The sequence below is a fragment of the Mus caroli genome, chromosome 1 (assembly GCF_900094665.2).
Source record: "Mus caroli chromosome 1, CAROLI_EIJ_v1.1, whole genome shotgun sequence".
Classification (NCBI taxonomy): domain Eukaryota; kingdom Metazoa; phylum Chordata; class Mammalia; order Rodentia; family Muridae; genus Mus; species Mus caroli.
In genome coordinates, this window is record NC_034570.1 from 140,555,933 (window position 1) to 140,573,109 (window position 17,177).

Sequence of the window (17,177 nt, forward strand, 5' to 3'; positions counted from 1 at the left end):
GGAGAGGGAGAGGGAGAGGGAGAGGGAGAGGGAGAAGGAGCGGGGGAGGCACAATCCACTTAATTGTAAGTCAAAATGACCATTTAATTTAGGAAAAGGCCTACATTAATTAATTTAAATATATTTACTTAATGCCTACACTGTCACCATCTATAAAACTTGTTTACATGGTAAATTCTTAACATTTTCACTGTTTCATATTTAGATTCTCCATGCACTTCAGGACAGCAGGAGATTGTCATGCAAAGCTAAGATCTTCATGTTTGAGTGGCTTCTGTGTGCAGGGAACTGTTTATGCCATACCTGGTTACACATTCATAGTCACACTGCCCCTGCGATGAATCCTATTGTTCCTGCCTTTAAGATAAAGAATCCAAATCTCCTGACGTCTGAGTAGTATGTTCAGTGACAAGTGGCCCTGTGGTGATTCCAATGAGAAAGGCTCCCATGGGCTCATATATTTGAACGCTTCGTCCTTAGTTAGTGGAACTGTTTGAGAAGGATCGTATTTTGTCGCCTTGTTGGAGTGCATGTATCACTTGGAGTGGGCTTTGATGTTTCAAAAGTCATTGCCATCACCAGTTACCTTTCTCTCTGCCTTATGGTTGTGTCTCAAGCTGTAGGCTCTTGGTTAATGCTCCAGTCCTATGCCTGTCTGCTTGCTGCCATGTTTCCCTGCCATCCTGATCACAGAATCATCCTCTGAAATAGTAAGCCCCAGTAAACTCTTTCTCATCTTTCTCACGATGCCTTGGTCATGGCATCTGATAACAGCAATAAAAACATAACTAAGCCATGGCCTATCCTTTATGTAAAAATACTATAAAACCCGTATCTTTGCCTCTAAATATCATGCCTCAAATGTTAGCAGAAGCTATTAAAAAAAATGTTGGTTTACACAAAAGGGGGTAGTTGCATGTGCAAACTCAGCAGTTATAACACCAAGCATGAAATCTGTACAAGCTCAAACCAGACAAAATCCTATCATATGGAGTCATGGGGGCAGTTATAAAGTTCTAGCTAGGAACAGAAGAGGATTTTTTTTTCTTTAAGGATATTACTGTTTCTAAAGGATAGTCACACAGTCAAGAGGATATTGGTGGCACTAATTGGACTTGACATACTAAAAATATTAAAAACAAGACACAAAGATGGGTGTGCATGGAATTGGGAGGTGCATTTGGGGTAACACTGACTATCATGAAAATACAATATATAAAATTCTTAATTTTTATACAGATCAAATATATTATTATATAATGCTTTGTTAATAGTTTGTGAGTATATAAAGTTTATTGAGCTATAGTCAGGATGATTGTTTTGAAAATCAGTCTATTTTTGTTCAGGCTTTAAGTTTTTCATGTCTACATCAAATAAACTACCTTGAGGAATGCTTGTAAAGTATGTAAGTAGATACTACACAATAGCTTACAGCAAATGCTTTATCAGGTCTAATATAAATGGAAACTGAAAATAGCAAGAGAAACATAGTTGTTTAAAATACATATGTGAATTTGTATTCAAATATCTTTATTTCTAAGGGGATATTTATAGTTCTTACAATTCTATTTCTTTTCATTAAAGGATAATTTATCAAATTTAATATAGTTTACCCCAAAAGTTATATGAGTCTATTCTTTTCAAAATAGAATATTAGGATCTCTTTAGCTCTCTTTTCTTTTGGTATTATTAAACTTTATAAAATACAGCCCTACTTATGGACTGGAGAGATGGCTATTTAATTAAGAACACATACTGATTTCATAAATGCCTGAGATCCATTCATATCACCCATGTAAGGTACTTTGTAATTGCCTGTGGCTCCCACTCCATGGATATCTGACATCTCTGGCTTCAGGGGACACCTATATTAACATGCCCCCTCCTACACACTTACATGAAATGAAATCTAAACAACATAAAACACAACATTATTTTCAAACTTTCTCTGTGTTTCTCATGTCACAAAACTCATGTCTCTATTTTCTTTAAATTGTAAGCATCACTACAGAAATAAGGTAGAATGAGGTTTTTAAATATTTATTCCCATGTAAGATTTACTAAGCATCCCATGTAAGATTTATTAAGCATCTGTTAAGCAAATAATTTGTTACAACTTTTGGTAAGTACATTGCATATTAGTCATTGCCTACTAGAAAATATGGGCAATAAAGGAGTAATTTTAGAATTTATAGGAACTGGAGTTTATTAGAAATATTCTTGTATGATGACAAAATTGTATTAAATTTTGAAGTATTATGGCTACTGTGTCATGATTGCATTTGACCTGTCTTTAACTGTCTCAAGGAAAATGATCTAAAAAGCATGAACACTGATGGATGTCAGTTTTCCTTTAGCACAAATCTAGTTAGGTTCCACAGAAACAACACAGCCATGTGTTCCTTCAAAGTCTTCATAATTGACCTCCATAATTCATAATCCACAATCATTCATAATTTCCAAATAGACCACCAAATCATACATGATACACAACTCTAATTCTCTTTCATTTCTTATTTTCTTTCCTAATCCAATGAGCTCAGCTTTCATAGGTGATAATAACTGGTTAGATGCTTTGATTTGGGCCCACAAGCTGATGATCTCAATCACACAACAGCACTATAAAAGGGTGCATTTAACACTAAGCAATCTCACAGGCAAAGACTTTCAAGAGCAGATATGCTAGTGATAAGAATGTTTGATACTGAAGGGAAAGCCTTGCTTCAGAAGTCGATTTCACAAAGCACACAGGCTATCTCAAAGGCTGAAATGCAGGGGACTGGAGTATTTGGTGATACTGTCAAGATCTACAAGAACCAAACATTTGAAAACATTATGCCATTGCTGAGACTTCTGCAATAAGGACATTCATGGTTACACTCTCTCCTGCCCATATACTGCTCTTCCTCCACTTCCCTCCTTTTATAAATTATTTTTACCATAAAATGGATACAATACATATATCAGGGAAGCTGGGAAGGAACACTTACTTCAACAAACAATGCATAAAGTGTGGTTCTGATTAGCCACAGACAGTGATGTCCTTATTCGTGACTTTTAGTGTCTACTAGAGGTTAGTGAGATAATTTAGGAAAATAAGGCACCATGTTTTGCATATGGTCACCTCAGAGCCTTATCTGTCTTCTTAATAAATTCATGTGTAGGCTAATGAGTTTCCATGTTATCTGCTGTGGGAGATACTCACATCAATGTTGTTCAGTGTGTTGAAGTACATCAGATCATGTAGCCTTTTGAATGCTTGATTGGGATACTGAAAGTTGAAGGTTGAAAATGGCGATTCGGGGTCATCAAAAATGTCAAAGTCAGCGATTTCTTTCTCTTCTTTGGTTTCCCTTAGAACACCTATATGCCAAAAAGAATATGCATCTTGCTTTTGAAAACTTAAAAAAAAATCTCCAAAACATACAAAACAAGCATAAGAACAGCACCGAGAATCACCAGAAAGTCTGTAATTCTAAAAAGTAACTCTATTCCCTAGTCAGCCACGCTCAAGTTGGGAAGATACCCAGCTTCCTTGCCTGCTAGCGTGGGTGGGAAGGATGACCCTATATCCTGGGTGCTCTGCCTTATAGCCTTCCCCAGATGGGTCATGTTCCTCTCTGAGTAGCTGGCATACAAACATGTGCTATGTTGTCTGTCTCCCTGCCCAGTATCACTTCCTCACTCCCTTACAAATAAACCCTCTGCACTTGAAGTTTGTCCTGAGAATCTTCCTCCGGGGAAATCCAAACCAAAACATTGAACCCTACTCAACCATCAGAAGTCCCTATACTTACCAACCTCTTGGTTTCTCCCCAAGAACTACCAGTAATAGAATATTATCTAGGTTGCTTTCAGTTTAAAATCAGGGTTTCAATTTGAAACTACGGTTTCAGTTTGAAAACGAAAGATGCTAGCCAGCCTTCTTTCTCCAGGATAAGACTTGCCTCACAACTCCACTCTCACTTCTTCTTTATCCTTCTGAGAAATCTAGGGAAAAACTTCCCTATATCCCATTACCACCCAGTGTGTGTGTGGTGGCGGGGACGGGGGGAGTTTCTAATCACAAAATGGAAAACTGCATCTTCTGGTTTGAGAAATATTTAGCAATTAAAGCCTTAAGAACGCCATACCGCCCTGAATGCGCCAGCTCTCATCTGATCTCACAAGATAAGCCACGTTGGGCCTGGTTAGTACTTGGATGGGAGAATGCTTTTTTTGTTAATGAGAATCTTTTAGGATGCATTAGAGTCTACCTACTCCTTCAGATATGAGAAAACAGAGTAACCATTTCTTGAATTAGATCTCCTTTGCTGTAAAATACAATGTGGCCTCCCAAAATGATCAGTAATGGTGTGGTTTTTTTTTTTTTTTTTGAGAGTTTTGTGATCAATTAATACTCCCAAAGCATTTTCCATGATTTTGATTTTCATGATTTCACAAAGTTGAAAGTCAAACTATTTAAAACATCCTTTATGAATTGGACACCTACCAAACCCAAGATGCTGGTTCAATGCCCTATCATCTTTAGCTAAGACTATCATTCATCTTTCAGTTTCTCTATTATAAGGAACATGAATCTTGGGGTAAAAAAGAAAGAAGGAAGGGCTTTGGGCTCCCAGGTTACTGCTGTTTGTCATGGTAAGAGGCGCATTCCCCACAGTCACAGTTCATGGGACAATCTCAGTGTAATAGTATCAACAGCTTAATAGCAAACATCCTGCCAGCCAGACTTCAATTTTACAGAAACATACCTGGGGCCTTGTACTTCCTGAAGTTGATGTTGGCCAGAACAAAGTGGATAATGGTTGGGCAATCCTTCTCCACGTCAGGATTCTTAGGTTTGAAAACGTAACATTCCTTTAATCCTTCCCGATCAAACACGTAAGGATCAATCTTTGGAAAGGGAAGCTTGTTCATTTTCGCCCACTTCTCTGCAAGCAGAAGTTCCTGCAGGGAAGAGAAAGATGCATTTAGAAATGTCCAGTCTTCATTCATTCATCTGGTCTGTCCACTATTCTACATCCATTATCTGCCAGCAGTTGCTAAGACAAAAAAGAAAAAAAAAATCACTGTGTTCAAGGGCTGTGCAAATTGCCAATATCTGTAAAAATGACTCTTTAAACAACCTCAGTGCCGTTACATCAGTTCTCAATATGGACTGGCTAAACAGCAGACATCTGACAAATGTATTAATGAACTGATTTGAATAAGAACTTACTAAAGAAAAAGATAAATGGTTCAAAATATTTACAACTATGTGAATGGGTTTTAAGCCTTGGGAGGTTGATGACTTTTACAGTGAAGAATGGAAAAACTCTGGGTCTCAGTTGGTGTGTTGTTGTTTTGTCAAATTGACACAGCTAGCTTTATCTGAGAAAAGGGAACCGCAATTGGCAAGATGCCTCCAGTAACACTGGCTTGTACACAAGCTTGTGGGAAGCTTTTCTTCTTTCTTTTCCTTCTTTCCTTCCTTCCTTCTTTTTCTTTCCTTCTTTCCTTCCTTCTTTCTCTCTTTCTCTCTCTTTCTCTCTCTCTCTCTCTCTCTCTCTCTCTCTTTCTTTCTTTCTTTCTTTCTTTCTTTCTTTCTTTCTTTCTTTCTTTCTTTCTTTTCTTCTTTCTCTTCCTCTTCTGCTTCTCCTGCTTCTGCTTCTTCAACACAATATTTCTTTCCAGAGCCAGGGCATTTTTCTTAATCTGTGATTGATGAAGGAAGGTCTAGCTCACTGTGGGTGTTGCCACTCATATTCACATAGTTGTGGAGTATGTAAGAAGGCAAGCTGAGCAAGCCAGTGAGCAGTACTCCTCCACTGCCTCAGACTCAGCCTCCGTTCCTGCCTCTAGGTTCCTGCCTCCAGATGCTGATCTGACTCCCTGGACGACGGATTACACGCTATAAAAGGAACTAAACCCTGTGCTTTCAAAGTTGCTTTTGGTCACAGAGTTTCATCACGGCAATGGAAATACTAAGATGCCCTGTCACTGGATTTTATACCTGTCATCTCCATCAAAGCATTAAAAAAAAAAGCATATCAATTAAATTATTTTACTAAGAATGTGAAATTCAAGTGTTGTTCACCATTAACATGGTATACGTTCTTGTATAGCTGGTAAGATTGCTTGTAGAGAAAATACTTTTTAAAAATGCTGGTTGTTTTTTTCAGTAGCTACTACACACAGTTAGTATTAGAGCTTTGGGTTGTCGGACGTTCCTATTTCATTGGATTTTTGTATTACTAGTAAATTTTTTAAAACAATGTTTCCTTTTGTTTTATTTTTAAATTTGTAATAAAATTATACATATTTTAGAAATGACTTAGTTTTATGTATATATATATATATATATAAAATATTTGTATGCCTCTAAATTAGCATTTTTGTGGCTTCTGCTTATGAAAGGGAAATGCAAAGCAACTTCAGACCTCAGTGCATAAAGTCAGTGAGTTCTGAGTTCAATGAGAAAGCCTACATCAAAGAAGGGGGGGGGAGGAACTCAGGAAAACACCAATGTCCTCCATAGCTGCCTCTGGCCTCCCCACCCAGGTGCAGGCATGTGTATGTACACCACCATTCATATGCATGCACTCAACATGAATGTGTACTTACACCACACACACACACACACACACACACACCATACAAAGTATAAATAAATAAAATTTAGAACTAAATTTAACCTGGGGAATCAATGTGGAACGTTGTCAGGAAAAAATAGGCCTCATTTCTTTTTCTATGTAGTTTCTGCAGCCAGAATAAATACATGGTTATAAAGTGCCACGGTGTAAAACCACAGATTGGGCCTGGTGCCTGAGTCCAAATGTCAGTTCCATGGCCTGGGGTATGTTTCTGAACTTACTATTCTTAGCTATAAAACACAGATTATAATCTGAATAAAAGGAATTACTTAGATCACCATCTCTCACACAGAAAAGGCTATGCAAATATCCAATCAATAAGGATAAAAAGAAGAAAACAGAAGAAAGAGAAAGGAGGAAAATCAGGAACCATACTAAAAGATGTTTAGAGATGGTGGTTTTTTAAGCTATTATTGTCATATTGATTTGCTCAATACTAACCATCACTGGCTGAGGGCAAAACAGTGAGTGTAGTTGAATGGCTCTCAGCAGTACAGCATCTAGACCCTGTTGGGTGGGGGACAACCTTTCATATTCAAAACTATCAGAGGTGCTATTAAAAAGTTACACATTTCCAGAAGACAGGGCCATACGACTACACTATGTCCTCAGTGTATTTGCTCATTTATACAACAAATACTGTTGAGCCTCTCACTATGTCCTATGCTTAAGAGAAGACCTGCATTTGAAGCTTTGATGTATTTACGTCCGTGAGAAAGACAACTGAAAATAGTTCCACATTTTGGGAAAATAGGAAAGGCAGAAGACAGGCCCAGCTGAGACAGATACATGCTAACTAGATGATCCAAGACCCGCTGCCTAGACACGACAGCTACCAGGCACCAAACATGTGAGGGGGCCTAAAGTCACTGTGGGGATTGTGAGCCACAGGATAGCATGGGGACTAAAGTGTCGCTGCTGTCCCTGACATAACCAGCTCCTGAGCACATCTCTCCTATGCGTCACTGTTTTCCATTTCTCAGCGATTTGCTTCCTGCCTCTGCGAAATGAAACTGATCACCACTCGCATCTTCACAGCGTAGCTGTGAGGATTAGAGATGAGACTTGAAAAACTTGAGTGGACAGCAAGTATTTCAATCTGGTACATCCGAATTCAGAAATTATACCGTTTTTAGTACTGAATTTTACATGCATATGTGTTTATATACGTATATGGGTATATCCCTAAAGAGAACTGATCAGTCTATATAATGGTACGTTTTTGCACATATTTACTGCTAAGCATTTGGAATTGCGTAAGCAATTAGTGTGCCCTTCCCAGGGGAAGACTACTCTCTACTCATCATTCCTAAGTTGCCAGTAGTTAGTTCTTTCTATAGTGTTCAAGCCCTCTTGGTCTCTCCTCTCAGCCTCAAAAGAGATTGAAAATTATATAAAATAAGCAATAAAAATCCTAAATATTCAAGGAATCTGAAATTTTTTTTTAAAAAGGCATGAACTTTAAGTTGATCGATTCTCCCAAAATGTACAAAGAAATAAAATCTAAGAAAAAGGGGATTCAATGCATATGAGAGCAGTTGCTTTTATAAAATGTTTTTGCTGAATATGATTCTGCTTTGCTAAGAAGAAATTAACAGATGTAAAACTTCTTGGTTGAGGTTCTTGAAGACTTTTCTTATTCCTCTTTCCTCCCCCATTGCCCCGTTCTGCCAAACTCCTCTTGCTATTTCATGTCTAATCCTATCCGCAGTTATTCATTCCTGATTATTCAACACCACAGTCAGACCAAGGCTCGTACAGTAAGGAACTTGCGTGAGGGCCAGGCAAAGCAGCTTTCTAGTGTTTACTAACATGAGTCAGGGGATGACCAAATGATATGTGGCTATGTGGAGAAAGAAGGAAAGGGAATGAGTTGAGGTAAAGGTCTGGCTATTTTTAGCTGGACAGAGTTATGCTGGGATCAGGAAGTGATGGAAACTTTCCCTTTTCTGCTCCAATCCCAATGTGGAAAAGATTAAACACCGGTGACTGCAAGGGCAGTGATTACAGGATGGAAAACGTCTCCTTCCTGACGTCTCCTTTCTCTCCAGTAAGACTGAGAAACAATGACACAGACTGTGAGTAAACCCCCCAATTTGAAAGAGTTAAAACAAAAACAACGTTTTAGTGAGCCAAAAGGCTTGATTCTCAAATCACAACATCAGAGAGTCAGTGGCTGCTTGATACCCCAAGATGCTTCACTGTTGTCAACATCTTAAGCTTACATAGTACTAACTGCAAACACAGCTTCTTATCAAATAAAGAATTAGGGATCCGCTTTCAAAGGGATACTTTCAAAAATGCCCATACTCCTGTTTGAGTACCAAATTATAATTGAAAAACAAACAAAAATCTTAAAATAATTTAACACAGTAGTTCTCAACCTGTGGGTTGTGACCCCTTAGGGAATGATCTAACAGCCCTTTCACAAGAATTACCAATTAATTAATTTGGACCTACAATATATTTCTCTATACAAAGACATATACATAATAATAAATAGGTTTTTCACAACAGAAAATGATATTTTCATCTGTATGCAAACATAGTATACATATTTTTTTACTACTCTATAATTTCCTCATTATTTAAAGCCTATTTTTAAGATTGTGGAGATAGATGACCTAACAGCATATAAATAATTAATGTTTAAAACAATATAATCATTAAAAATACTAAAGGAACTAAGGTAGGACGGACAGACAGAACCACCACTTAGAATTTACTATTGGTTGTTATAGTTACCATCTCTTCTAATAAGGGACTTGCTTTTGTTAGACTTTATGAGCCTCATAATGCAGTTGAGTACGGGGACACAAAGCTTGCATAACACTTGGGGCAGTTAGTGCTCCACTAAAATCTGGGTATATGCTTGCAAAAACATCTCTGGGAAAATTAATATTGGGTATATGTGCTCACCACAATGCTCTAACCTCCAGTGACTTAAAGGAGGCCCTAACAGGATTATCCTATAACCTAGTCACCCACCTGTGAATGTGGCCTTATTAAAGAAAAGGGTTCTTCAAAAACATATTATCATAATATCATTACTCTGTGTGTGTATGCCTGTGTATTTGTGTATGTGAATGTATGTGTCTGTGTGTATATGTATGAGTGCTGTGCTCTCTCTCTCTCTCTCTCTCTCTCTCTCTCTCTCTCTCTGTGTGTGTGTGTGTGTGTGTGTGTGTGTGTGTGTGTGTGTAAGTCAAAGGATAACATCCCTGAGTCATCCTACTGGCCAGAAGAAGGCTCTTCACAATATAATTAAGTCTCTTGAGCTGTGATCAGCCTTGATTGTGGGGTAGGGGTTAAGTACCATGACAGTTTTGCTAATAATAGATAAATAAAAATATCAAGTAAAAACTGAGGTAGTGACCAAGGTCCCCAAACCACGTTGCAAAGCATGTGCAGAGCTACCAGAACCCACAAAATCAAACAGTTCTACCATGAATCCTAATAGTGAACACAGCCGTGCTCATACCCTCATCAACTACTGGCTCCCCAGAACTGCAACACTACACTTCTTTGTAATTTTAAGCCCTATGTATGATGTCATTTTTTAAATAGCCACTCTAAGAAAGTAACTGGAGAGGTAAACCTACAGGTACAACAGTCAGAGTCCTCCACAGGCATGATGGGTTGCCATTTGCAAAGTTAACCCAGGCTAATGTGTCTCTGCAAGCCACTCCATCATCCAAGATGCCTTGCTGTCTGTAGTTCTGTCTCTTGGACTGGCTTGAGTGGGTAGTTCCCCTCACTAGGCCTGGTAGGATAGTGAGCCCAGAGTCAGTTCTTGTAGACTATGATGAGACCCAAGTGAAGAAGTAAATTACATGCATGGTAGTTCTATACCAAGGACCATGACCAACAAATAAATGAGGCTAATGTAGACAAACACAGATTAGTTTGTTCTATTTGTGGGTCCCCCAAATGACCTATATGGAGATGAATTGAGCTAACACACATTATTCCTAACACATGTATGCATAGCCAGCCAAGCTTCCTTGATACTTCTGTCCTTTGCCCCCCTCATTGCCTCCTTCCTTTTCCTTCTATTGGACAAAGTAGATCCAATGTTGTGGCTGGCCTCTGCATGTGAATCCTTCAAAGGAACATTGAAAGAGTTACCCAGACCCATGTGCAATACATGATATGTGATATAACCTAGAACGAGTTTTAACAACATGGCTTGAAATATTTCTTCATAAAATACAGGAAAATATACCAGTAGTAAACCTGAGTTCTGCTGTACCCCCAGCTGACTTGTTCCTCAATAAAAACCAAAGCAGCCTTCCCCCTAAACTCAGTCTGTTTATTCATGAATGATCTGGCCACTAAGACAAGCATCATGGGGGCTACTGACAGGTAGGCATTAAATGGAAAGTCAAACAGTAACAGTCTATACCTACATTATTAAATGAGTAATAAAAGTGAAACTCAAGAAAAATGAAACACGGGGCTGCTCTTCTTAGAGAAACTAATAGGAATAATGTTTGGAATTATGAGACTCTTTACACCAGATATTTTCTTAACAGTGTGTCCTATCTGCTCTAAAGAAAGCAGCAGTCCTTATAATACTATTTGACTGTTACTGCCTTCAATCAAAAGCCAGGGAAGGGAGACAGGCAGGCCATGACAGCTAGCTCTCTACCCAGCCTAGCAAAGATGGTGAGGTTCTTTCTCAAAGGAACAAGGTACAGAGAGATACTTAACATACTGCTCTGGCCTTAATGTATGCCTAAAGTAGTGGGTGTTGCAAACTCAAACGAGTATACCACATACATATAATACACATGCTTGCACACAGACATCCACACACATACACACATGCCTTCAAAGACAGACTAGAATAGGAACAAATCATCAAAACATCAGCATTTTTATATAGAAATGTTTGATATATACATATGTATATTCTGTTTTTTCATATATTTACTAAGTATATGTTCTACTTAATCATAAGAATGAAACATTTTTAAACCCTTTAAAATATTTCTCTTATTTGTGTTACTAAGTGGTACCCTAGAAGTCCGTGGTAGTACCATCTCATTCAGTAGTAAAGCTCTGACTCATAAAGTGATGGCTTTGATATTTTTCACTCTGTTGGTTAAATGAATACTCCTGTGCCTTCCACCATCAGAACCACCTCTTTGGAGTCATCACTGGAGACTACCACCTCTTTGTCCCTCATGGGTCATCAGTTTCTGCCTGTGGTTTGCATAGTACAATATTTTATTATCCTAGACTGGGCTTACAGTAAGTCATAACTTTAACCTTTTCGCCTTTCATCTGCCAACTCAGGTTAATCATCCTAAGATTCCAATTTCATGATTTTATTTGTCTGCTGGAAATCTTCCACCAAGTCTCCATTTCCTACCTTCCAGTGTTAAATTTTTCCCTGGAGTCCTCCTCATGGGCTTACTATCTGTTGGTCACAATCAGAGCAGCCCAGTCTTTCCAATGTGCTGGCAGTCATGTCTGGCCAGTTTATATACCATTCACTCACTCACTTCCCTGTTCCCTGACTCCAGGAAGCATCAACACATTCATGTCCTGATGTTTTACAAGGCATAGAACTTACCATTATCTTACCAATTCCTGTTCTCTTGTTGAATACCACTAACAGCCTCAAAGAGACTGAATATTAATATATTTTGAATATTAACATTTTTAAAGTATTATCCACTTTTCATCCTAGGAACTTTTGCCACAATTAGACTGAACGGACAATTTCATACAGTCTAGAGTCACCTAAGAAGGAACTACTAATTGAGTGGTTTTTCAGATCAGATTGGCATATAGGTATTGCCTTGATTCTTAACTTATATAAGGGCACAGTCTTAGTCAGGATTTCACTGCTGTGAACAGATACCATGACCAAGTCTTATAAAGGACAACATTTAATTAGGCCTGGTTTACAGGTTAAGAGGCTCAGTCCATTATCATCAAGGTGGGAGCAGAACAGGACAGCATCCAGGCAGGCACAGTGCAGGCAAAGCTGAGAGCTCTACATCTTCATCTGAAGACTGTTAGCAGAATACTCACTTCCTGGTAGCTGGGATGAGGGTCTTAAGCCCATGCCCACAAATACACACCTATTCCAGTAGGGCCATACCTCCTAATAGTGCCACAACCTGTGTCAAGCATATACAAACCGTAACAGGCACCCAGCCCACTGTGGGGTGCACCCTGAGCATTGTCCTCCTTACCTTGAAAGGGGGACTGGTGTCACTTGGCCTTGCAGAAAAGTCAAAGGAGATGATAAGATCCACACCTCTCTGAGGTCGCAGAATCAAGGGATACGGCAGGTTAAATGTGAGCCCACTATCTACCACATGAATCTTCTTGCTTTTGACATCCAGTGGTTCATATATTCGTTCAAATTCATCTGGATCTTTAAAAAGGAAAGGCACGGGAAGAATGAATGAAGTGGTCATTTGACATTAGTTCAGATATACAAATGTTTATCTTATACTTGAGAGGCAGAGCATCATGTGGATAGGTTCCCCAGCTTTGTTAGACTCGGGTATAGGTTGAACACTAACAAATGTAGTTAAATGAATAGCATTAAGTCTTAGTTTCTTCATCTGTAGTATCAAAATGAAAGCAATGATGAAATAAGATGCTAAGGGAAGAACTTAGCTCAGCCTCCAGTATTGACACTAGCCATGATGCCTTTGATAGTATTATATGCTATTACAGTGTCTTAACTGACTTGAAAGCATTTCTTCAGACATCATCTTGTTTAATTATTTGTCAGAGAGGCAAAGGAGAGGACATTTAGAAGTGGAGGATGAAACAAAATAAAAGCCATCTTTAAAATGAAACATCTGGGAAGAGGCAGAGTCGGAACAGATCCATCTGCCTCCATCTGGACTGAGTGGACATTATACTATGAGATAAGGATCCAAGATAAAAGTCTAAACAGCACACTCCATAAGCACTAGTTGTGTGTCCACATTCAGGCACAAGTCTGGGGACTGAACAAGCCGAGTACACACTGATAGATGCTGTGAGGCTACTGTCACTACTGTAAGTAAATGCACTGACAGGACATGGCAGTGAGGAATGCCATGGCAAAAGTATCAGAAGACACCGTGGTGAGGGAGGAGTGAGCATCCACCTATTCCATGACCACAGGAGACCGTTCTGAGATGACATCCTTGATCTGGAATAGAACCACAGAACCAATATTTCTGGAATTGTCTATTTAATAATTTCAGAACCCTTGCCTCAAAGACCTGACAACATAGAAGTACAAAGGCTAAGGAGAGAGCAGCATACAGTCAAGAACACTGAAGTCATTTGTAGTAGATAGTTCAAAAGGCAGCCACTGGAGAGCACAGAGATGACCCACGAATGCCTTCAAGCTCCATGGCAACACATCAGTAGCACCTGAGCATGGGTAAACACAGCGTTAAATGTTTGTTTACTGCAGAGAGGTTTCCTAGTATAATAAAACACAAGAATTCATAAGTAGCTTGGCTTTGCAAACCCAGTGTTTTCTCTTTTTGGTTTTAGTTAAGAGAGTCATCAAAAACAGGTCAGAAAACCAGCTGTCTCCCTTTCTTAAGCCCAAGATTGTCTCTGAGGAGCTGAGCATGTTCTAGGTGGGTTCCTAAACAGCATGCAACTGAGTGCCACTGTCCTGCCTCCAAGATAAACTGACACTGAGCCACCTTTGTTGTGTTGCCATCAGCATACGTTTGGGAATCATTAACTGCAGTGCTGCATACAAAATAAGACTTTCATCATCAAACAGATTTCAGCAAGTCAGAATTGAATATCTTACAGGAATAGCCATATAGATGGCATATTACTATTCTCCTTGCCATCCCTGGGAATAACAATGGTTTGTGTGAAGAGCCTCTTAATCCCCACAGTAAGCTACCATTCATTGTTACTTTATAACAAACTAGGAATTATGCCAACTAATTGGTGAAGATATCCAACTATTAAAAGGCCTGGTTGGGTTTTAAGTGTCAGTTGGCTTTGAAAGTATTAGAGCCCTCAAAGTAGGACCTAAACTCAGTAGACTCTCCCAGTATTTTATGAGGAAGGGATGGGGGTTGGGAGGAGATCGGGTTTTGAAAGTATATTTGTACTCTTAGGACCAATTTATCATGTGACGACAAGTACTAATATGTGGAAAATGTGTTTTAGGCTACAATGGGCAAACATGCTCCTGTGATTGAAAGCACACAAACTCCCCAAGCCTGTGAGTGAGTTAATCTGGTTCTCTGACATACACAGAAACAACACTGCTATAAGTCAGTAATGGTTCCTTATAGCCGTGGGTCATGACCTTCCTAATGTCTCGACCCTTTAATACAGTTCTGGCTCTCAATCACAAAATAATTTTGTTGCTACTTCATAACTATAATTTTACTACTATTATGAATTTTAATGTAAATATCTGTTATGCAGGATATCTGATATATGCCTCTCATGAAAGGTTCAACCCCAAAGGCGTAGTGACCCACCAGTTGAGAATTCTGCCTTAAAGAGTTAAGTTGTATCTGATGAATCCATCACATAGATTCAATTTACAACAGATAAATATTTGGATATCTGTGTCTTGAACTCTGGCCTGAATTATCTCATATCCACATCTTAGTCAAGATAATGTGTGTCACAGTAAACACTATAAACACAAAGTAAACAGGAAAGAAGTCACATGACTGATGAATAACTCCTCCAAAATTTATTTCTACAGACAATTAACTATTTTACACTCAACTAATATGGCGATTTTTTATTATTTTATAATTCATCTTGTTTCAAAATGTCTGAAAGCTGAAGTCATAGTTATGAGATAACTGCACCTTTTTACTCATTTTAGACTAAGAAACTGTTTTAAGGCACTCAAAGTTTAATATGTATGAGCAGAGTTGCCATAGAATAAGATATAAGCCTCTTCCAATATTAATGTGTACTTTGGACAAAATCTAAAATGTAAAGCCTTTACTTTTCCTTAGGTCCCATAAAGAATGTGGACAATTAAACAGGGGAATATCTCCTCATTATCTTAAAGGTGCATTTCAGTTGTACAATATAGAAGGGGTATTTGGGGTTTTGTTTTACTTTTTATTACTGTTATTTATTTCTTTCTGTGTGGGACGGGAGGTCACGCACATGCTACTGCCCATGTATAGAGGCTAAGGGCAACATGAGGGAGTTGGATCTTTCCTATGAGTCTTGGGGGTTTCACTTAGGGTGTCAGACAAGACAGTAAGTGACTTTATGCACTGAGCTATAAACAGGAATTTACTAAACCCCTTTGAACCACAGGGATCACAGTTTGTGATAAACCTTTTAGCCTTCACAGTAAACATGGGATTTTTCTAAAACTCCTACAGGACTGGAAGAAGATAAGGTTTATTTCTGGAAAACCCTCATCTGTATGTACACTAACAAGCTCAGTGAATTCAGCCTAATACACAATTATGTCGAGCAATGGTGGTATCTAAATAATACATTTGGAGGAATTTATTATTGAACTAATTAGAACTTTTACATATGTATTTCAATCAAGTAAACATGAAACACATTAAAAATAATTTAAATGAAGTATTTACTGAGATGTAAGAATAAACCTTTTTCCAAGTACAGAAACCAACTTTCCATTAGAACATGTCAAGAGCCTCTCAAACACTGAAGCCGGAGGAGTTGCTCAGTGTTTAAGGACACAAATTGTCCCCGCAAAGGACCCAAGTTTAATTCCTAGCACCTACATCAGGCAGTGCACAACTGGAAGTCTGGCCTCAAAGAGCCAACACCTCTCTTGCCTCCTTGTGCACATATACTGACACATAATTAGATAACAAAAATGTAATACTCTAAAACAAATCTCAAGAACAAATATTTAGTGCATATGCTATATACTTTAGAATGATTCATTCCTTATGTTGTTTTTACTTCTTTAAATTGCTAATAACTGGTTGTTTTTTTTTTTTTTCAGGGAAAAGGTATGAGACAAGGTATATATACACAGCAATTATTCTCCAAACCTCACAGCAAGGGGAATCCCCAGCCTGGCCACACTTGTGTATAGCTATGCCCTCACTGACCTAGAGCTCCCTCAGAATGGCTCATTTGCTCTTTCCTATTAGTGTTATTATAGCCAAAGCAGAGAAATCCTTCCATGAGCGAGCTCTTGGAAGAAAGGCCTTAAAGTGTGTTTAATCTTCACAACAGCAGTGGTTACACAGAACATGCTGCCCAGTGAATCTTGAGGTCCAAGCATGTTGCAAGTGCATCTAAACTCTGGACGAATGCAGAAAGGAATGAAAGAAAGAAGCCAGGTGAGGGTTTTGAACAACTGTTAAGACTAACAATAAAGAGGTATAATTCCTACCGTCACCAAATTTGGCTAGTCAAAATACAGGGTGGCCCCTTTCAATTCTCATCTCACTTAAGCAACAAATGATTGCTTACTCTCAATATGTCCCAAATGTTTTTGTGTTGTTTATATACACATAAATGTATTCTTTAATATTAACAAAAATTAATTTGGAATTCTGTGCTTTCTCTTATGGTCCT

At 38.5% G+C, this 17,177-nt stretch overlaps 1 protein-coding gene across 1 annotated transcript in view; it reads right to left on the reverse strand.

The window, feature by feature from the left end:
• The window catches only part of Pla2g4a (phospholipase A2 group IVA), a 130,293-nt gene that overhangs the window by 8,056 nt on the left and 105,060 nt on the right, over positions 1-17,177 (reverse strand). The window contains exons 15-17 of the mRNA XM_021162091.2: positions 12,845-13,029; positions 4,755-4,950; positions 3,206-3,363 (exon numbers count right to left, since the gene is read on the reverse strand). Coding sequence (XP_021017750.1) covers positions 3,206-3,363; positions 4,755-4,950; positions 12,845-13,029 — 539 coding nt within the window. The remainder of the gene's footprint in view (positions 1-3,205; positions 3,364-4,754; positions 4,951-12,844; positions 13,030-17,177) is intronic.